This window comes from Chelon labrosus (genome assembly GCF_963514085.1).
Source record: "Chelon labrosus genome assembly, chromosome: 2".
Taxonomy (NCBI): domain Eukaryota; kingdom Metazoa; phylum Chordata; class Actinopteri; order Mugiliformes; family Mugilidae; genus Chelon; species Chelon labrosus.
The window spans coordinates 9,796,899-9,820,186 of NC_140338.1; the positions used below are offsets into that span (position 1 = coordinate 9,796,899).

A 23,288-nucleotide genomic window follows, 5' to 3' on the forward strand; every position below is an offset into this window, starting at 1 on the left:
TAAAAAACAACAGACAAATGGTTTTTCCTTTTTTTTCTTCTCACTTTATGATACATGTAAATACAGACATCTTCTTTAGAAAATGGATCATACAATAGTACCCTTTAAAGGGTGAGAAAACATTTACTAGTGCAGGACAGAGTGGTACAAGAAAGAGATGAGTAAACCTTGGCTCAGTGAGAGAAAGAGATTTTAAAACAGATTTTAAAAGTGCTTGATCACGCTTTGCAGTGATCCAGTGAGGAGTAGAAACTTTTTTTTGAATTTGGCTGAATAAGATTTTGTCTTCGAAAGCTTCCAAAAGGAACGGTAAGATTTAGACGCTCAGGAGGCTCAAAACACGAAACGGGCGCTGTGTAAAAACAGAATATGAGAAACTTAAGGAGGAACCAGCTGATTATCGGAAATGAAACCGCTCTGGCGCGGCGTCCAGTCACAGCTGTGCAAATTTGAAAATAGAAAGTGGAGACTGAGACGCGTGAATGTTCAGATTTAAGATCGTCTCTGAAGCCGCGCGAAGGCTGAAACCTCAAACGGTGGCGATTCCCAGTTCTAAAATAATGTGTAACAGGTTTTTCTTTGCATTGAACTTTGAATGTGTTTCTGGCCTCCATTGTGCTTTTCCTTTAATTTTGTCAAAGCCTAAAAGCTTAAGCAAGTTTCCTTTTATAACTTGACTATAGTATAAAAATTATATATATATCACATGGACTAAATGGACAGGTTTGCATTGTTTCAAGTCTCCCTTCACGGTACTCACATGGCATTAAGATCACTGAAACTTGTTTTACACGCTGCAATTTGTCCTTATCTTTACACGGAGTTCCCTTCTGAATGCACGTCGGAAAAACAAAGTCCTCGATTTGTTTAAAAAAAAAAAATAAAAAGGTAAAGTTTGGTATGAAGCTCCAGAGTTTATCTTTCTCTGCTGAGCTGTGGAGTGCTGTACCACAAAGGAGGATCAGCTTTAGCAGGAATACCGCGGCATCATGTTAGTTTCAGGATGGATTTTGTCCTTATCGCTCATGTTGGAAGCAAATTAGCATTAGGCTCGAAAGATAACCCCAAGAAAACCTGTTCCGCTCTTACGGGCACTTCTACTTTCAGACATATAAAATACAGACCTGTCCTCCCACCCATCTATCGTTAAAAATATACTGAGCACACTCTCCACGGAGTAGTGGTTTTCATCCAGTTAAAAGTCACAACACATCATCACAATAATAAAAGTAAAAGTCACAGTATCCTGTCAGACAAGGGGGGAGGGGGTTTGAGCAGAGAGTGTTGCAAAAAGGAAAAAGTTCAGCAGGTTATTAGAATTGGCAGTGGGGAAAAGTCAAGTGGGCGGATATAGGTATTGCCGTATAAACAATTAATGTTGAATACGTAAGAGGAGTCGAAGGGTTCAGGCGTACATTCAAAAAGGTTGTTTAGGTTTTAAAAGAGCCGAAATCTATAAAGTTCAGACGTTTAAAGGCGGCGTCACCTGCCACAGCGAGCACAGACGGCGAGAGTGTATGAGATCGCAATCAGCCTTGATGGCGAGCTTTATAATCGCTCACTTTCATCCCGCCACGCGCACATCAGTGGCCGAGATAAAAGATGCAGAGAACAGCTCCAATTATCCTGGATGACTTTGTATTCACCTCTGGCTCTCGACTTCTATGGCGAGCTCTGCGGCGGAAGTTAGGGAGATAATCTGACGTAGGACGAAGGTATATAGCCCTCCTCTCCATTGGCTCTGAGCACTCTCATCCATCCGTCTCCTTTATCCTCCTCCATCACACTCAACTGCTCTCCTTCTGTGATGGAAATGGTGCCCTCGCTGTTGCCTGCACACACACACACAAACACAAAGTGACAGATGCATAAAAGGGCTAAAAAGAGGTATATATTTATGAATGAGTTGAGTGTGAATCATAAAATGTACCTTCAAAGGTGTACAGAGCCGTGCACTGCCCGACAGGAGTTTCTAAGTCGTCAAATTCATCATCGAACTCCGTGTAGATGTTCTGAGACTGGTCAGCTGTGACACTGGAGACGCACATTTTTTTTAAAAATTAAAAAAAGTCACAACCTGTTTCTATAGCATCAAATAACTAAACTAAAATGAAACTTATCCAAAAAATGACACTTGAACGTGCATCAACATTATATCTACTATCTAAAATGACAGAAACCATCTTTGGAAAAAAATATTCAAATGTATTTTTAGTGTTTTAGTTTGGTCCAAGTTCCACTAACATGGAGAAGGTGGAGCTTATGACCTATACTGCAGCCAGACACCAGGGGGAGCGCTACTTGCTTTGGCTTCACTTTAGAGGAGCAGTCCCTCCATTCATACTGTCTATGATTTAAACCCTTCAGATGGCTTGTAGATTGATCAGTTTGGGGTCTAGTGAAGTTGAAAGCCAGGTCAACACCTTGTGCTGTTCTTTATGTTTTGTTACTTGTTCCTAAACGTTTTTGTGTGTGTCTGGGGTGTCTGGTCTGGTCTAGGTGGGTAGTACATGTCTAAGTATCCATCCACACAAATGCCAGGTCAATCTGCAAACGTATTTCACAAAATGTCAGACCATTCCTTGATTTACAGTCCTTACCCGTGTCGAATATTGTTGTTGATGGTGTTGGAAGAATCCTCTCCACCTATTGCTTCCAACAACCACGTCTGTTACGGACAAGCAAATAGATCAGTACGTTGCGGTCAAACACCTGAGTAATGTGCAGTATTAGCATGCGGTGTGATAACCTCGTATTTGGCGAGCTCCCCCCTCAGGCGGCCAAGGTTCTGGGTAGTTTCTGTGATCTGAGGCTCCAGACTGGAGGGGTCTCCCATCTGTGGATTCTGCTCATAGACGCCCTTCATCTTCTCCAGTGCCTCACTGAGGTCAAACAGAGAGGAGGCGACAGTGTTATTGTTTAGGAAATGCGAGCGCTGATTAAGGAAGTCTCCCTCTTGTGCAGCGCTGCTGATAAGGACGGGATGGATGGGCAAGTGTTTAGAAGCTAAGAGGACGTGTTGAATTACTGAGTGTGGCATTAGAGACGTCAGGCAACTGTCAAACAATGTTTTCCCTAAACTGTGGCACAAAGTTCCTCTGTGATTAAAGACAAAACATTTTCAAATAGTCTCAACTTTAATATAACAACATAGAAAAACAAATGTGTAGGAGATATAACTTGGCCACTACATGTTTTTTTGGCCAAGTTATATTCAAATTCAGTTCAATTTCATTTACACCAATCAGGTATAACATTATGACCACCTTCCTAATATTGTGTTGTGCCTCCAAAACAGTTGTGACTCATCAGAGAATGGACATGGGTCTTCTGAGGGTGTCCTGTGGTGTCTGGGAACAGGATGTTGTTAGTAGGGGGCCTTTGAGTCCTATGGGTTGAGGAGAGGGACCTCCTCTGTGGATCATCCCACAGATACTTGATACTTGATCAGTTTGGGGTCTAGAGAATGAATTTGGAGGCCAGGTCAACACCTTGTGCTGTTTTTCATGTTCGTTCCGAAACCTGTGTCAGGCTGCATCCTGCTGGGGATGGCTGCTGCCATCAAGGAGTGTCATCGCTATGGGGCTGGGGTGCCAGGTCTGGTATAGGTGGGGGTGACTGGTCTGGTCTAGGTGGGTGCTACATGTAGGGATGTCCCGATCAGGTTTTTTTGCCCCCGAGTCCGAGTCCGAGTCATTTGATTTTGAGTATCTGCCGATACCGAGTCCCGATCCGATACTTCTACAGTACATTAAAAAAAATGAAGAACAGCGAAGAAACAGATCCAGGATATCCCTGATTTTTTTATAAAAAATAATTTTAAAAAAAAATAATTTTTTTTTCATCAACTTTAAAATATCTCCACACCGCAGACATATTCGCGCCACTAGCTTGAAGTTGCTGCCGTGTTCTGCTTCCTTTACAGCACGCAGCAAAGTGACGTCATGCCGCATACGTTGTTTCTGTGTGGAGTTGAGACGGTCTGACTCTGTACCACCACATAACAGCAAATACTAAGCTGTTATTTTTCCCATTTGTTTTGAAATATTATAGATCTGATAAAAAAAAATAATGAGAATAAATATAAATATATATATATATATATTCGATCCCTGATCGGGATGTAACGTCCGATTCCGATCGAGTCTGAAACCACGTGATCGACCCCGATTTCCGATGTAGCTAGGGATGTCCCGATCCGGGACATCCCTAGCTACATGTCTAAGTAACATCCACACAAATGAATGCCGGGTCCAAAGTTTGCCAGCAGAACACTGAATTGTCACAAGTTGGTCAATGTTATTAACTTCTCCTGTCAGTGGCCATAATGTTGTGGCTGATCGGTGTATACAGTAATACAATTCATAGATCATAGATGTCTGTTGTGTTTTACTGGTGATGGTTTCACCTTTGGTCCTGGGCTTTTTGCAGCTCTTTGGTGATTTCATCGATCTTGCCCTGCAGCCTCTTCTTCCTCTGCTCCGGAGGAAGGTGAGAGAAATCCTCTGCTGCTGGTGGCTACACACACACACACACATATATAGAGAGAGAAGAGACAACAAATGCACATGCACACAGTAAGTCTCCAGAGCGTCATGTGTCATATCAATCCTCACCACCAGATGTCACTCCTCCCTGACTCTTATCTGTCTTTCCCACTGCTAATAAGACCTCCTCATGCACACAGTGACAGCTTGTTAGTCAAAGAAACACACAACAGAGTGACAACCTGTTAGTATGTGTCAAGGAAACACACATTGTTGAAGGTATGAAAGCAGAGATGAATGTTCAGAAAGATGATACCCGGGCCGTGATACTCTTGAATTAGCGGTCTCAATTTGGGCCCTACAGAGGTCCGGGTTGATGCATGTTTCTTGAACAACTCATAGATAGAACCAACAAACTATTTCTCCTGTGATGCCATACCAGTATGTGTTAAATTAAGTAAAAGAGGTAAAGTTTTTTGTAAAACAATCATTTTAAAGAATGAGGACCAAACCAAGTTAAAAATAACAATGAAAACCTACTAATTAAATCAATATTCAGCTTTGTTAGTATATATTGTATTGTATATATATATATAGAGGGAAAGATTTTTATATATACTCTTTATAGAGAGTTTTCGTATTTTCAGACACACCAGTGGGCTGAAAAAAAGGAGGAGGGGCATACAGTACTTTCTGAAACTAACGATAAAAAGTGTTTGCGGCTCATTTTATTAAAAACTCTGCAGCAGTCCTGGGTTAGACCGACTAAAAATATGTCTGACTTTGTCTTTAAGTTGATGTAGGTGCCAGAGTTTGTGTCTCTCTAGAGTCAAACCCCTGTAGCACCAAAATATCAGCGTTTTAAATGCTAACTATTTCTTGAGCAGAAACTATTTCCAACAGAACTGCTCACACAGCATGTTCTGGGGATTATTCAGAGGAGGGGACAACTATTTTTTCAGGTTTCTGGAAAGAGACGTTGCTGGTGAATATTTAAAAACGCTGTGAGAGCCACGTTTAAAAATCAGTTTGCTGATCCCAGCGGGTGAAAGTATAATATCATTCAAAGGTTTGGGGAAACCAACTTATTTAAGGGGTTTTGGTGGGAAAATGGCGCAGAGAAACCACTAATGAGGGAGAACAATAAAATGAGAGAGCTTCTCTGGCCAACAAATACAAGAACTGGGCATTAGACCAGTGGAAAACTGGTGATCCAAATTTGAAATTTTGGTTCCAACATGATCTGGATTTCACAATCACTTGACTTCAACCCAGATTGGATGATGTGGAATAAATTGGACCACAAAAGAGAGTGGGAAAAGGTCTCGGCAGACATAAATCCAACTGTGTTTCCATGTTTCTACATTATATAAAAGAGCATAAATGAAGAAAACACCTTGAATCAGTTAGTATATACCACCTATTGAATGGTGCAATTTGTTTTTTTGTAACACAAGGTCGTATATTGCGTACATGGAGCTATTTTCTGCATTGGTCAACTTCTAATGCCAAATAAAACACAATATGAAGTTGGTGTAGCTGTAAAGATTGTAGAGAATGAATGCATTTGGTTTGGTTCTCAACAGAAAGACTTAAACGTATATCAGTATGGCATCACATTGAGGAATGAAGCTATAACACAAGCCTGGATGTAAAACGTAGCATCCTGTGCTAGCAGAAAACTGAATTGGATTTATTTAAAGAGTAACTCCGCCTAGCTTGCACTGCCCTCTAGTGGCGAACTTATGTATCACCTTATTTCAGTGGAATCTGTGTAAAAGCGAGTCTGTTTGAATGTTTTGAACCAACAGAAAACAAGAGAGTCCAACATGGGAGAAATTAATCTATCTTGTTTGATAACATGGGCAGCAGAATTCTTTTTGAGTCTTTTTGAGTATATTAGCTTAGCATAGAGGTTTCTTGGTGATTTTATAATAGGAAATCTTGGGAAAATGTTGATATAACCAACATGCTCATGTTTTTATACAACGTTGCCGCTTGTCAGCTTCCTAAATTGTCAAAAAGTTGTGTTGCCGATGTTACCAATTGAATGCTAAGCCTTTTGCTTACATGACTTTAAATGTTGTTACCACAACGTCCACAGAAATTCTACTAATATTAAACTTTTGTGGATTAAAAAGCCATAATGGACACTCTGAAATTTCATATTAGAAAGTCCAAATTTGTTTGCAGATACACCTGTTGTGTTGACAGTTTTTCCCTGCAGTACCACGAGCGACCACTAGGAAATACTGTCAGTCTGATATCACCACAGAGATCCAGTGGTGGTTTTTACCTTCAGTACTTCATTGCAGCACTTTGTCCATTGTGGAGTTACTCTTTAAATAATATTTCCCACTTAAAATAATCCAGCACCTTGTAGGTCTACCCTCTATGTAACGATAATCAGTGTTACCCTGTGCTTTTCAGCCTGTAATATCTAGACAGAGAGAAACAGCGAGTCAGTCGGACAACAAACACTTCTGCAACAACATCCATGTTAACTGCTTTCACATTTAACATGGCAGTACAGCTTATGGCAGATGGGCGACATGCAAGAGACGTTTACGGGACAACGATGGGAACACGACACGAGCTCACGCAGCCACGATTGGCAGCGTCACTCACCAAGCGGGGTTTGTGTAATATCTTTAAGGTGGAAATCCTAGGTTTGACAGAGTGATTAAGCTCCCTCAGACAGAGAGAGAGGGGAGAGCGCTGCAGCTTGGAGAGGTGGAGAGAAAGGGGGAGGCTGTGGAAAGGGGACGGGGGAGAGAAAGATGGAGGAACAAACTAAAAATGGGATAAATAAATAAAAAAAAAAAGGTATGGGAGGTGGGGAGCAGAGGTAAAAGGAGGAAAGGAGTCAAAAAAGGTGTTGGTTTTTTTTTTGGCAAAAAACTGGATAAAGACTTAAAGAGAAAGCAAGAGGTGTTTTGGGACAAGTCTGTGCAGCAGAATGGAATTAGGATGGGCCCCTGAGGGCAACAGGGCGGAGACATGAGTGGAATGTGTGCAGAGTGTTTTTTTTTTCTTCTTCTTCTTCTTTTGTGTGCGTTTGTTTTAAAGCATTGTTGTGTGAGAGACAGTTCACTTTTCATTTTTCACAAATGCTACCAGGTAAAATATGAGAAGCAAACTGGCCCCTGCTTTTCATATAGGCTAACAACAGCTACACATAATCTGACAGCAGACTATTACTTCAAACGTATCTGAAGGGGCCATCAGGACGACCGCTCTCTCTCAAACGTGCAAAACTACAGTTAACTGTAACGTGACTCCCTCGGTGGAAGTGCAGCTACTGAGAAACGTAAAAGAAAAAGTCTGATGATAGTTTTCAGCAAACCTGACATGGTTAATTCCTATGCAGGAAGAGTCCCTAGGAATTAGTCATGCCAAATGTGTGCTAATCTGAGATGAAAAATAGTCCCTAAAAATTTGCAATTTACCCCTGTTCCAGTAAACGTTGCAAGAAACTCACTAGTGTTTTCACTGGAGGTGTTTTGAACATGAAACCACACACGTGTGACCTGTTTTTAAAGATTAACTCCAGTCTAAAGATTAACCCGGAAGGCTTGAGGGATGGACTGACGTCGCGCCATGTGTTGTGTTATTTGGCGACCCCCCCAGACACTGTGATTTGGACAAGAAGGATTTTCAGGTTGTCACATGCATGAGCTTCAGAGAGAAGCAGAGAGGGCAGAGGCGGTGAGTATATGCGCTGCACGTTCTTATGCAAACTGAAAGAATGTGCACGGCGTGCAGGTTCACCTTGTTCTTCTTGCTGAAAGGCCAGAGCTTGGCGCGCACTTTTGGCGGGTGCAGGCTGGACTCTGAGGTCGCCGATTTGATTCCCTGGGTGTAGTCTTCAAACTCCACATCTGCGGGTCGCTCGAAGCCGGACTTGTGCTGCTCGATGAGGAGTATCGAGTCCTGCGGGGAGACACGAACAGACAGGGGGGTTTTAGGAAGGTGTTTGGGGCCATTGTGAGGTTTCAGGGGTTCAGTACAGCTCACTAATACTGGGACTCTGAGAGGAATAACAATAGACAGGTACTATATCTTACAAAGTTGCAACAGAGCAGGAAATTTTACAATTAAAATCCTTATTTCAGCAAAAAATCAAACATACACTGATCAGGCATAACATTATGACCACCTTCCTAATATTGTGGAGGTCTCCCTTGTGCCTCCAAAACAGTTGTGACTCGTCTTGGACATGGACCTTCTGAGGGTGTCCTGTGGTGTCTGGCAACAGGATGTTGTTAGTAGGGGGCCCTTGAGGGGAGTGACCTCTGTAGATCATCACACAGATATTTGATAAGTTTGGGATCTAGTGAATTTGGAGGCCAGGTCAACACCTTGTGCTGTTCTTCATGTTTTTCTGAGTTGTTCCTAAAGCGTTTTTGTGCCTGTGTCAGGCTGCATCCTGCTGGGGATGTTTGCTGCCATCAAGGAGTGTCATTGCTATGGGGTGGGGGTGCCTGGTCTGGTCTAGGTGGGTGCTACATGTCTAAGTAACATCCACATGAATGAATGCCAGGTCAAAAAGTTTCCCAGCAGAACACTGAATTGTCACAAGACGGTCGATGTCACTTACTTCTCCTGTCAGTGGTTTCAATGTTGTGGCTGATCGGTGTATGTTGCCTCGACCAAAGGGGTCAAAATCAGAAGCTGTGACCAGTTGTGACCCCAGTAAAACTCATCCAGAAACCACAAAACTAAATTTAACTAATACTATCTAGAAACTGAATTGGGGGTGGACAGATCCCCCCAGTCAGCTGATTTCCCCCCATTAACTGCCTGCTGCGTGGCGTCTTGGCTATGATACTGAAACAGTAATGGCATCTCGCACTCGCCTGTTTCTCATTAATTTTTGCTCCGGCTGCAGAGATTCCTTCTAGACACTTGGAGATGATGGGCAGCACGTTCTTCTCGATGTCTGAAAACTGGCAGTAGCCCTCCGCCAGCCGCCGAATCCTCCGCTCGTCCATGTCCTGCAGTCTCTGTTCGACACACGCACACAGCAGCCCAATTTTTTATCACCGCCTCTTTCAACAGCGTAAATTCACATGCACGAGAAACGTGATGGACAAGGACAATACAAAGGCGTGTTTGGTTTGTTTTAGCAGGTAACGTGTACGAGCCCTGGCACTGAGAGTGTGTGTCTCACATTGAAGATCTGCGGTATCTCGCTGTAGTAGAAGTGGTTCTGCTCCTTGTTGTATTTCTGGAGCTGGGACGCGTAGTCGTTCCTGCAATCCTCCGCTGTGTGTGTGCGGGCATGGGCTTGCTGCTTGGCCTTGGAGTGGGTTGATGGATGGAAGGGCAGAAAAGAAAGGGAGGGGGAACATGAAAGGGGGATCAGAAAACGAAATGCGAAGGAGAAGGAATGCAGGAACAGATGCGGGGAGGAGAAAGGAGTACACGAGAAGGTGAGGGGAGACAGGTACTGAAAGTTCAAGGATTTATTCAAACTGAAAGATGTCTTAAAAACCAAAAGTGAAAAAAGAAAGTGTGCACGGCTATTGTCTGTCTGTGTGTGTGTTTACTTTGTCCACGTCGACTCTGGTGGCGTTGACATCGCTCTCTATTTTATCTGCATGTTGTGTGGCCTTTTCGGCCTCAGCCCACTCCTTGGCGTAGCGCTTCTTTGTCTGCAGGCACGAACACACACACACACAAATAACATTTAATACATTTGATAATGATATGAGCGCTAGTAGCAGTGGTTATTTCCTCTCTTATCAGCACCTGCACAATAATTACCAGACTTATGTCACAAGGTTAATTCACGTAGCCTCAGCGGTTTCGAGTCATGCAGATAGACTTGGTTTTATGCCGCTCATATCTCGACGATATATTGGTCTCAGACACTGCTGACATTTCTGCGCAAATGCCAAGAGTGTGCAAAGCTGCCATCAAAGCAAAAGGTAGCTACTCTGAAGAATTTAAAATATAAAACATATTCTGGTCGGTTGAACACATTTTTGAGTTCACTGCATAAATCCACACGTGTTCCTTCACAGTTTGGATGTCGTCAGCATTAGTCAACAATGCAGAAAATAAAACTACTAATAATAAAGAAAGCCACTGAATGAGTAGGTGTGTCCAAGCTCTTGGCTGGCATTGTGCATGTTAAGCTTTATTAATCTCCTATTTCGCCTCTGGCTGACAGGCTGTGGAAAGGCTGTTTTAGACGATCACGTTTTAGGAAACTGCTCCAAGGCTGAAAAGGACTAAAATGCACTGGCAGCAACTTGTTAATGCTTGACAGATTTATATACAACTATTTCATTATTAAAATGGTGACATTTATAAATACCAATCCGACCACTTTGAAAAACAACGAATAGAAGCATTAACACCGATCAGGCATAACATTATGACCACCTTCCTAATATTGTGTAGGTCTCCCTTATGCCTCCAAACAATTGTGACTCATCAGACAATGGATATGGGCCTTCTGAGGGTGTCCTGTGGTGTCTGGCAACAGGATGTTGTTAGTGGGGGGGCTTTAAGTCCTATGTATTGAGGGGAGGGACATCTGTGGATCATCCCACAGATACTTGATCAGTTTGGGATCTAGTGGATTTGGAGTCCAGGTCAACACCTTGTGCTGTTCTTCATGTTTTTTTGAGTTGTTCCCGAAGTGTTTTTGTGTCTGTGTCAGTCTGCATCCTGCTGCTGGGGATGGCTGCTGCCATCAAGGAGTGTCATTGCTATGGGGTGGGGGTGCCTGGTCTGGTCTAGGTGCGTGCTACATGTCTAAGTAACATCCACAAGAATGAAAGCCAGGTCCAAAAGATGTTCATAAGATGGTCAATGTCATTCACTTCACCAGTGGTCATAATGTTATGGCTGATCAGTGTATATAGCATTAGTAAATATTTCATTAGCATGGACAGATCCATTAATTACTTACTGCATTAACCCACAGTCTGTTTGTTGAACAAGTACATTTGTCCAAATATTCAAAGAAAAAAAATCGTATCAAGTGATGAATAACGTTTTCAGCTGTGAATTAATGATGAATAGATATTTTCTTATTCAAAAACATGTTTGAGAAAGCTGTTTAGCTGAACCTTGGCTCCGTTTCCTCTAAAATGAACACCAGTCAGTTCTTTTAAGGAACTACTGTCGTTGAGATATTGTAGAAAATAAAAGGTATAACCTTGAGTACATATCACAAGGTGTAATGTAAGTGACCCCCAATCCAATCTAGTAAACAACAACATGCGTACTCACACTCTCTAGCTGTTTGCTACTGCTCTCCAGGTTCTGCTGGGCCTTCTTGGCATCAGAGAGGTGCTGTAAAAGAAAGAGGAGGTTCCAGCAGATGTGCTTCAGTGAAAGATAACTCACTGACAGTCTGCAATCTGAAGGAAAAAAAAAAATAAAACCCACTCACTGTTTTCCGTTCTTGTTTGAGGTCCTGAAGGTACTTAGTGAGGTCGGCGCAGATGGCGGTCGACATGTTTTCAGCGATGAGCTCGCGCTGGCCGGCGTAGTCGTTTAGCTCGTTCAGGATCTCCTGTAATGACGCGTGGTTGCTGAATCTGCAGGAGAGGAGAGACTGATTGGAGGCTGGGAAGACCAACATTTAAAGGTTCTTGAGGAAAGGTTGTCAAGCGGTAGGTTAAAAACGTAAAAGCTTTGGATTTGTATACATGTTGAAGAGATGTGCAAGTGGCAAAATCACGTCTTAATCTGTTCAAAAGCACAAATGCTAACCCTCGTGCTACCCTTGGGGTCTCCGGGACCCCAAGCGAATGGACAGACAGAGAGAGATTATGCAAAAGGGTAGCATGAGGGTTTTCTGAGTTAACTAATCATTGGGTTATGGATTATAACCGAAACAACAGCAACCATTCACTGTACCAAAGCCAAAATGCTGCTACATTAGTTTATTATAGGCTTTTTTAAATTTGTTAATTTAGTTTTAAACAGTTATGTTGTATAGCTTTTTCTGTACCCGGCTGGCCTTAGGCAGATGGGTCTCTCCTTATGAGCTGGGTTCTGCTCAAGTTTTCTTCCTGTTAAAAGGGAGTTTTTCCTTGCCACCGTCGCCTTCAGGCTTGCTCTGGAGGTTTCAGGCCGGGTTTTGTAAAGCGTCTTGAGATGATTTGTATTGTTATTGACGCTATATAAATAAAATTGAATTGAATTGAATTATACAAGCTTACATACACCGATCAGGCATAACATTACGACGATATTGCTAATATTGTGTATTATTCTCCATTGTGCCTCCAAAACAGTTGTGACTCATCAGAGAATGGACATGGACCTTCTGAGGGTGTCCTGTGGTGTCTGGCAACACAATGTTGTTAGTGGGGGGCCTTTGGGTCCTATGGGTTGCGGGGAGGGGCCTCTGTGGATCATACTACAGATACTAGATCAGTTTGGGATCTAGTGAATTTGGAGGCCAGGTCAACACCTTGTACTGTTAGTTGTTCCTAAACCGTTTTTGTTTCTGGCTGCATCCTGCTGGGGATGGCTGCTGCGTGTCATTGCTATGGGGTGGGGGTGCCTGGTCTGGTCTAGGTGGGTGCTACATGTCTAAGTAACATCCACATGAATGAATGCCAGGTCCAAAAGTTTCCCAGCAGAACACTGGATTGTCAAAACAGGGTCAATGTTATTCATTTCTCCTGTCAGTGGTTTTAATGTTGTGGCCGATCGGTGTATTTCAAACTATCTCAGTTATTTCTCTTCCACAAATGACTTGAACTGTCTTGAAATTCTGCATACTGACTGAATATGTGAACCGGCAGACAAATAAATCAAGAAAATGTTTTACTGAGTTCTACATCGGGCTTTTAAATCCACCTGAGGATCACATCAAAACAAACAGTTAATTTACATTTTATTTGCAACGCTGCGCACCACTAGTAAATACCTCATAATACATTAATAATGTTGCCCCTAGCTTTCCGTGTCTTCTGTAAGCATCACTGACTGGTGAGGATGCTGACGATTGGAGATGGAAGATTTCGGTCTTTTAGCGTTACATCATCGGTCTTCATGTTAAAAGTTTCAAAATTTAGAGGACACAGGCAGCTGGAGTTTAAGTGGTAGTTTAAGCTTATGCTAGTAATTTAGCAGACAAAACCAACAGATATGCTTGCAATGAAAAGCCTTAATCCTGTGTGTCATGCAAGAACAGAAAGCCTCTCAGGTGAACATCAGCTAAAGGGACTGATGACTAAAGGGCAGGTATATGTTTACATGTGAAACAAAAGAGGTGACCGAGGAATAACACAGCAGAAATGGGAGAAACCAGACATCGCATTGTTTTTCTCACTTGCAGTCTTGCTCATCCTTGCTTCCTCGTTTTGTGTATTTCTTCGTTAGATTCCTGTAAAACAGAGCAGAGAAAGGCAGCGTGACAGTCACACACATACACCCGTGAGCCAGCACGTTTAAGATCCTCCCAGTTTGCGGGAACACAAACAAACATTCAGAATTTAAAAAAGACAAAAACATATAGTGCACACCTGAGCTGCTTGGCATAGTTTTGTTCTATCTCCGTCCGCTCCTTCACAAACTTTATGTAGCGCTCCACCAGGTCGAGGCCCGACTGCGTGTGCTTGTCGATGACATCATACTGGTCCTAAGAGAGGAAGGGCAACACGTGTTTACATAAGTGTACAGCACCGTGTCGTATCCACATGAACTCTGGAGGCAGCTCTTGGGAAAGACCTCAAGATCGACACATGGGACGCATGAGTTGTTTTTTTTTACTGCACCACTTACGACCTGAAACTAATTTATGCACTGCAAGGTCACAGTTGATGGTGGCTACGTCAGTGTAGGACATAGGTTTATTTTATTTATTTTTTTCATATTCCAAATTTAAGAAAATGCAAGTGCAACGCAAATTAGTTGCATAACTTCAGTCTGGTTTATCATGTGTTGTGACAATCAGATGGTCTTGTGTGAAAGTAACCTGAATGCTCTTTGGTGCCACGAAATGAGCAATTTAAAGACATCTGACTCCATAAGATCTGATTTTTTTTCCACATTCTCAACAGATGAGTGAGTGGCACAGACTAAGAGGTCATAGCAAAGAGCATGTAATCCTGGGAGGCTGATATCCGTAGCAGGGCTGCAGATGTTTTCAGCCACAACATTAAAACCACTGACAGAAGAAGTGAAAAACACTGACCATCTTTTGACAATTCAATGGTCTACTGGGAAACCTTTGGACCTGGTATTTGTGTGGATGTTACTTAGACATGTACCACCCACCCAGACCAGACTAGGTACCCCCACCCCATAGCAATGACACTCCTTCATGGCAGCAGTCATCCCCAGCAGGATGCAGCCTGACACAGGAACACACAAAAACCCTTTAGGAACAACTAACAGCACAAGGTGTTGACCTGGCCTCCACATCTACTAGATCCCAAACTTATCAAGTATCTGTGGGATGATCCACAGAGGCCCCTCCCCTCAACCCATAGGACCTAAAGGCCCCCACTAACAACATTGTGTTACCAGACACCACAGGACACCCTCAGAAGGCCCATGTCTATTCTCTGATGAATCACAACTGTTTTGGAGGCACACGATATTAGGAAGGTGGTCATAATGTTATGTCTGATCAGTGTAATCTGTTGATGTGTGTCTCTTTGTGTGACTTTTCAAAGAGCAGTAAGATCTGGAACAGTCTTCCACTCTCCATAAGGGAGTGTCCCACATTACAAACCTTCAAAACTCACCTTGAGCAGTGGTTGAAAGCAAACCAGTATTGTAACCATTGACTTTTATCTTCTTAATAATGTACGGTCTTGAGACGAGCTCTTATTGTGATCTGTTGTCCTGTCCTATGTCTTATCATGTATTTGTGTTACCTGCCTATAGGGAGTGTGAATGCAAATTATCATTGTTGCTATAATCCGGCATATTTACAGGTCTTGCTTTCTCCCAGCCAACAATCCAAACCCTCAAATGTTCAGGTAATTGTCATTAAACAATAAGCAAAGCAGAAAGCTTTCACATTCCTGGAGTCTGATTCATATTTAATGTGACGTTTTGATGAAAATCGTAATCAGACACAACAAAGAAAAACACAGATCCATTACTGGAACAATGCTCGATTAACTTTCCATTGATCAACTAATCACGTAAGCTTTAATTAAACCGTGCCACGTTTTAATGAGGCCGTTGACCCGCCCGTAATTGGAAACGGAAGCGCGGCGATCAATCCCCGCGCACAAAAAGTACACAAACACACAAGCACAAAGGCGTAGTGGAGAATGAAAGCAAACACCGGCAGTACTCTCCTTTCAACATTCCTCTTTCTTTTTATACACATTCAAAAGACGCACACACACACACGCAAACCTGTTGTACAGGTAACATTTGTCCTCTGCGTCCCCGCTGGCTTTTTATCTGCACTGTATGATGACACACAGCAATGGGCTCTCTGGAGACAAATGTGACGACGAAACCAAACAATGTGAACGCACGGACTCAGGAACGCAAACGAATTGGGTGTTTGGCCTCAGGGTGGATCCCTTGTTGTGTCTCTAGTGAAACACACAAAAAAGAAGCGACTCCACCTTTTGGTTGTCCGTGCATGTGATGTGTGTGTGTGTGTGTGTGTGTGTGTGTGTGTGTGTGTTGAGGCTCCAGGCTCTTCTGGAGCCAAAGACACAGATATTGAGTCCTCGGAGGAGGGGGGAAGCTAAATGGAGACCTTAGTGTAACACACTTAGCAGTGTCCTGATTACAGAGAGGAGGGAGGAGGTAGGCGAACGAGGAAAGAACAGGTTTAGAAAACGTAAGAAGGTGTGAAACAGATGGTTTACACCGGGAAGGAGAGCAGTCAGGCGGGTCAAGGTGAATGCTGACATTGGTGGAGAGATTAGCTTAAGAAGTTTAAGAGGAATCTTTTAGATAAACGCCCTGTCGCGTTACAGCGACACATCTGTATCCTTGCTTGCGTGAGAGAAGGAAACACTGATAGCGAGCTCAGGAATGAGATAATCATTAGCTCAGCTACAACCTCCGCCCTGTGACTGACGGTCCCAGGGGCCTCTCCAAAGCCTGGAACCAGTCGAACTAGTCCCACCCCCCTCACTGTGACGACAGCACACTGGAAAAGGCAGCAGTGTTTCCTGAACCCGGCCCGTCTCCATTACTACACGAGCTGCCAAACAACATGACTGTCTCCCCCAGCTACTTGTAAACCAGTTTCGTTTTAACTGTTAGCTCTTGCCTTAGTGGTAATTAACTAAAGATGGGTCACACCCTCCAAGACCCATTACTTGCTTGGTTGTTGTTTAGTTGTAGTTGATTTTCTTTGACAAAACCAAATTAAAAAAACTTACAACAATTACATCTTCTCAAATCAGAATCTTGGAATACGCAAAACAAAAATCTTTCACCACTTCCCTTAAATGTCAACTCTCAGTGTCTAGGTTCCAAACTACGTGCGCTACAAGTTGTACGGTCAACAAACAGCCACCAGCTCCCACCACCATAGTTTTAAATGTAAACACAACGCAAGAGGGCAATAAGACGGAAGGACGTAGCTATGAAGCAGCTGATCTGAGTCGACGTGAGCACTCTGATTTACACACCACTCAATCAGTCAATGAAGGGAAACTTCAACTGCAACGTCAATGTCAAAGTTAAATAATCCATTCTGGGTGCTACGCTAGTGATACTAGTTATCAAGACACGCTGAATGAATTGAGCTCATTTACAAATGATGACTCATGAGATAAGATGGAAAACAATGCGGTTTCAAAGATGACAAAAGAAGTGGAAGTGTTTGTGTTGAACCTGCATTCTTTCTTATGGACAACAGGCGTTGACTCCATTGACTCAGATTGTTCAGAAGTCTATGGGAAATTATGTCTTCAGTCACTGGTTTATTTCTTCTTGGGATACAGCATGATTCATTCAGTAAATTTTGGACACAGTTTAGAGTAAGCCATAAAGCAGGGTACGCTTTAGGACGTGGCTACTAAAGTAAGAGTATGTATAATGTCCTCAAGATTTCTCAGTCAAATCAAGAAGCAAACACAAAGCGCAACCACTGACAGGAGAAGTAAAAACCGCTGACCATCTTGTGACAGTTCAATGTTCTGCTGGGAAACCTTTGGACCTGTCATTCACGTGGATGTTACTTAAGACATGTAGCACCCACCTAGACCAGACCAGACACCCCCACCCCATAGCAATGACACTCCTTGATGGTAGCAGCCATCCCCAGCAGGATGCAGCCTGACACAGACACACACACAAAAACAGTTTAGGAACAACTTAGAACATCACAAGGTGTTGACCTGGCCTCCAAATTCACTAGATCCCAAACTGATCAAGTATCTGTGGGATAATCCACAGAGGCCCCTCCCCTCAAAGGCCCCCCACTAACAACATTCTGTTGCCAGACACCACAGGACACCCTCAGAAGGCCCATGTCCATTCTCTGATGAGTCACAACTGTTTTGGAGGCACAAGGGAGACTTACACAATATTAGGAAGGTGGTCATAATGTTATGCCTGATCGGTGTATATCTAAACACATTCATGTTGGTTTTGGTTTCGACAGTCTATTCATGACAACTGTGCAAACTCACTTGTTTAAACTGTATGAAGGCTTAAAGCAATACATGGAAAAAAGGGCGTGGCTGCTTTCAGAGAAAGGTACAGTAGGTGACAGTTGGGGGAGCCTCACAGGTTTGCCAGCTGTCTACCTCATCTCGACTCATGCTCCACCTCCTCGGACACTTTTGAATTATTTTACGACGCGTTGGGCACATACAGTACAAGATGGCGACGGCCGGAGTCATCGCGCTGAGCTTCAATAACTCACTCCTCTCAATCTCCTGCCTCTTGCCCTAGATATATGCAAGTCTGTTACGAACATACCGCTCGGCGCAGCAAACCACAACCGTGAGGCAACACCTTGGCTGCAACTACTTCTTTTAAACAGTCTCTATGTGTAGAAATGTTTCTTCTTGCATCCTGCACCGATCCTGGACTCCTGGACTCAACTGTGCGCTACTATAAAGATGGCTTAAATATGAAATTATCTTCATAGAGTTCAAAACCTAGGACGCTTACTTAATGGAAGTTTATGCAGCACTACATTAAAATGGCCAACAAACAAATCCTAACACAGAGATTATTGTCAGTTAATATCTCTACCCCAGGTTTGTCTAAACCACTGAAAGTAGAACGATTGTTAACTTGCACAGACATGACCTGTTAAGACAAAAGGAAACTGAGAATTCTTTGTTGTTGTTGTTTTTTTTACATAATAAAGGTTTTAAAACATGCAACAAAATATACTTTAAATCACTAAATAAATCTGGAACTCGGACGATGACACGTATGCAAAAGAAAATGAAACCAAAGTCGCATCTACTTTTCACAAAGGACTGGCAGACGCTGCTTGACAACCTAAACTGAAATCTTTTGAAGTTTTGTTTCCCTTCGTGATGCTTCAGTGAACTCCTGATTATGGCGGTGATTGCTTCCGACCAGACGGAGAGAAACGTTTTGCATATTACAAGCTGAATTATTCTTAAACTTTAATGTGACAATGTGATTTGGCGAATTACAAGTTTGAAATTAGCACCACTTAGCTCACAATCTTTGTAAAGGCCTACAGAAATGTTGACAACGTTTTTGTGCAAACATGTTTTTAAGGAGGGAGCAATTTATGTTAAACTGTGGTCAAATCCTGGACTGGGACTGGGTGTGTTTTGATTTGTTTTTGTTTTTTTCTTCACAGCGCCGGGGTTATGTCATATTCAAATAACAGCTGGTCGTGGTTTAACCGCCCCGGCTGTTGGGCCAGTCGTCACAAAGTTACAAACATTTGCCAAACATTGCCTAAACCAACAAAACTTTATCTTAAGTGCTAGTGGAGATTATAACGTTTACATAGATACAGAATAAATTCAGAGGGAACGATTCTGAAGCCACGCACGATAAATGAATCTGATGGAACGGTGCAGCTGTTTTGCATCCAGCTTCGGAGCTGAGCGAGTTTGAAATTGGATGATACGTCCAACTCTAGAGCGACTTTGTGGCTTATTTCATTATATTCTTTAGACAGATGTTTGATTTCTATGATAACATGAAATCTGAGCTCGGCTCTGGAGCTGGCTAGCGAGCAGAGAGGAGACCTTGCTTCAGGTGGGCAATTCAGATAAAAGCGCTACAGCTAAATATTAGTTTGACTTCAGTTATTTCCAGATTGTTTTCAGTTTATCAGTCGTTTGTCAGAATACAGCAAACAAAGTCCTCCAGGATTTGTCCAGAGATTAAAATAAACATGTCAAGTTCTCAAAGATATTGAATTTACTAATGTCTGAACAGGAGCTAATGTCACTAGAACAACCGCCTGATCATGCAAAGAGTTGCAACTGTTTTACAAGATGCAAAGATCTGAAAACTGTCTGCTTTTCTTCATCTGATGAGTTAATAAACTTAATATATGGACCAACTTTAAGATGTTCCGTTAGTGTTTGGGAATGTGTAATGGGTCATGTTCTTTCATTTTACGAAAACATACTTGGTTGCAGCCCGATTAACCAATAAATAACTACAGGACTTTCTCAAGAGTCGTTTGGTTTTCCCACAGTTAGACATCATAAAGCCAGCCTGGAAGCCAGACCGACTCCGCACCGCCACAAAAGTTGGTCTGGAAGCCCACCGTTGGGAACCAATTACGCTCTGGCCAAGATCTGCTGGATAAATCGAATCGTTCTACGCAGCGATGGACAGAAGAGCAACAGCGTCGTAGTCGTACACATCTCAACTGTTGAGTTGAATTAGTTTCAAACAAAATAGCTCTGACTGATTGAAGGGACTATCCAGTTGCATTCAGAGGTATTTTCCCCCTCTTTACCAGTTGAAACACGCCCCATAATGAAATCTCAGTGCTACCAGACTCATATTCTGATAAGAACTGAGTCTGACTGTGCCAGGCTATCACAAGAGGCATCAAACGCACCAAAAAGCCATGAATAAACATGAACTTCAGCTTGCCGTCAACAAACCAGAGCTTGAAGCCAAACCAACACAATCACGCCCTAACGGCAGGATCTGTTGACAGGCATTTCTTTACACGTCGTCCAACACAACAACAATTCGCATACTGAAGTCAATCAGCAGAAAAATGCTGAAATCGATTTAGAAAGATGACGGACGAGCTCTGGTTCCAGCTCCCTGAATGGGAGGATTTCCTGTCTTTCTCTGTCTCAACAAACAGAGCACCTCTGAGTTTTAAACTGCCGCTCGGACAAAACTAGAAGGCATCGCTTTGGGATTTACAGCAGCCTGGATGCGTGATATCGTCGAGGGGTTAGCCCAAACGGCCCCTTTAACGCCTTACGTCTTACTCCACACTGGTGGCTGGTGTGTGGAGTAAGCGATGAGGTAGTTTGACCTGATGACTGTAACTGTGATTCACAGCTGGGACACTGAGCAGATACAGTGACAAGGTACTTTCACAACCGCCACCACCAGCCAGGCAGCCAGCCAGCCAGAAACCATAACACTTCCTCGTAAGTGTTGTCCCAAAGCAGAGCTTGGGTTTTCACGCATGAAGGAAAGAAGGAACAAACAGGAGTGAATAAGATATTAAAAAGAAAAAAGGGGGAGGGGGTGGTTGTGGTGGACAAGCCCACACCTTTAGCCCACAGTGGGCAGATAAGAGCACACAGCCGTTTCAGAAAGAGTAATAAACCTCTCTTTTCCCCCCCTCTCAGCTTATGATAAGGTATGCAAGAGTTGCGAAATCCTCTGGCTGCAGGCTTCACACACACACACACAGACTCCTGCTGCTGTCTTACTTAACCCAGGCCTACCGCTAAAACACACAAAAAAAAAAAAACAGTACACACAGTGTGTCGACGAAAACAATAGCAGGACACCGCGCTCCAAATGGATGTAGAAGGAATGCGTCTGCAAACACAGGGTCCTCCAGTGTCAGCTGTCAACTCACCCAAAGATCTGTTCCCCAGTCCATGGTTTCTGCAAAAGTTCAGGCGAAAGGAGCGAGGAATCCTCTCAAGGCAAAGAGAAGGAGAGAGAGAGAGGGAGAGGGAAGGAAGGCAGGCGGCGACAAGGTGAAGAGAGCAAACTGTGTACTCATATGGGAGAGAGGACAAAAAACAAAAAAACACAAAAGTCCTCCTCGGACAAAGATTCCACAAAACTCGAAAGCGGAGATGGCGGAGGAAATGTTTGAAGGAAGTCTACGCCTTCTCCTTGGCACGACGGTCCTGTTTCTCCCTGGGAGAGAGAGAGAGAGAGAGAGAGAGAGAGAGAAAACACACACGTCCCTGGGAGAGTGAGTGAGAGAGTGAGAGAGAGAGAGAGAGAGAGAGAGAGAGGGAGAGAGAGAGAGAAAACACACACGTCCCTGGGAGAGTGAGTGAGTGAGAGAGAGAGAGGGATGTTTCTGTTTGTTTTATCTTAAAGAAGCAGCTTGAGGTTATTTTCACTTTAAAAGTTCCCAAAAACACACAAGACCGGATCCTTTGAATAAGCTGTATCAACATTATTGAGCTGTAAAAAACGCCACGATAACACCTGAGATTAAACATTGACTTTATGTCAGTTTCATAATAATCAGGCTGCTGAATTTGATAATAATACCTCCTCCGTGACTGTTACTCCTACACTTTATTATTGTGCAACTCGATTAGTACTGATTTTATGCTTTAATGTACACCGATAATCCGCAGGAGAAGTGAAGAACGTTGACCATCTTGTGACAGTTCAATGTTCTGCTGGGAAACGTTTGGACCTGGCATTCATTCATGCGGATGTTACTTAGACATGTAGCACCCACCTAGACCAGACCAGGCACCCCCACCCCATAGCAATGACACTCCTTGATGGCAGCAGCCATCCCCAACAACAGGATGCAGCCTGACACAGGTAGACACACAAAAACAGTTTAGGAACAGCACAAGGTGTTGACCTGACCTGACCTGACCTTGAGACCAGGTGTGTAGAGAGACAGAAGTAAAATGATCCTTTATATCTCTTATAAATATCACGGTTTATTGTGTCGCGTAAATGTTTTATCTGGATGTATGAACTAATCACTTTGCTTCCCATTCTCGCTTCTCCTCACCCCTTCTCTTCTCTTCTCTTTTTTTTTTTTTTGTCTCGTGACCCGACCTCAAATGGACGGTTTCCCCCACAGGAGGTTTAAAGACCATGTTTGACTTTATTAAATGAATGTGTTACATTTAAAGCAATAAGACTTCATGATACTAAAAAAAAAGAATCATGTGAACCAACTATGAGTCAGATTAAACCACCTTACTGCTGTACCAGTCAACATTATCAGCTGTTATATCCATTCGAAGCAGCTATTCTAGCGGCAGTTTAATTGATTTAACTTGATGGGTCAACAACAGTCTTCAACCAAACTTTAATGAAACAGTATGGGTAGGCCACGGGTTAGCCAACAACCTAAAAATAAACGTCCACAGTCTTCTGAACTTCAGACAGCAGAAGGAAAATACTGCACACTCAGAAAGTAACTTTCATTCTTTAAGGCCAGTTTTATGTCTAAAAGATGAAGTGATACCGTCCTTTCTCCACGGCTAGCACAGAGAGGATCCCACTGAGCATGTGCAGAGCTATTGTCATCGCTGTATATTTTTGCTTTGAGGAACTGAGTGTGTTACAGTTGCCCTGGTTGCCCTATACGCTGGTTGCTTTTCAGATCAAGATTTACTTATAAACGTGTGATTTTTAAGTAGCATTTCAACGGGGCCTTTGTCATATTGGATAAAAATCTAGAAGCTG

At 43.0% G+C, this 23,288-nt stretch overlaps 1 protein-coding gene across 1 annotated transcript; it reads right to left on the reverse strand.

Moving 5' to 3' along the window:
* Positions 1-58: 58 nt before the first annotated feature.
* Positions 59-21,749, reverse strand: trip10b (thyroid hormone receptor interactor 10b). The gene is made up of 15 exons (XM_084565333.1): positions 21,466-21,749; positions 13,988-14,103; positions 13,795-13,848; positions 11,899-12,046; positions 11,736-11,798; positions 10,040-10,144; positions 9,661-9,789; positions 9,347-9,493; positions 8,259-8,420; positions 6,904-6,927; positions 4,409-4,518; positions 2,750-2,882; positions 2,601-2,668; positions 1,931-2,034; positions 59-1,832 (listed from the first exon to the last, which is right to left on the reverse strand). The coding sequence occupies exons 1-15, from the start codon at positions 21,487-21,489 to the stop codon at positions 1,687-1,689; spliced, it is 1,533 nt and encodes a 510-aa protein (XP_084421459.1). The 5' UTR covers positions 21,490-21,749; the 3' UTR covers positions 59-1,686.
* Between the last annotated feature and the right edge of the window lie 1,539 nt (positions 21,750-23,288).

Bases quoted from the DNA above. Each gene is read 5' to 3' on its own strand.
- trip10b (XM_084565333.1), bottom strand. From the start codon at position 21,489: ATGGACTGGGGAACAGATCTTTGG. The intron at 11,799-11,898 runs GTGAGTGGGTTT...TTTCTTTTACAG, and splicing joins TCAAACAAGAACGGAAAACA to CACCTCTCTGATGCCAAGAA. The intron at 2,035-2,600 runs GTAAGGACTGTA...GTGCGTCTCCAG, and splicing joins AACAACAATATTCGACACGG to TGTCACAGCTGACCAGTCTC.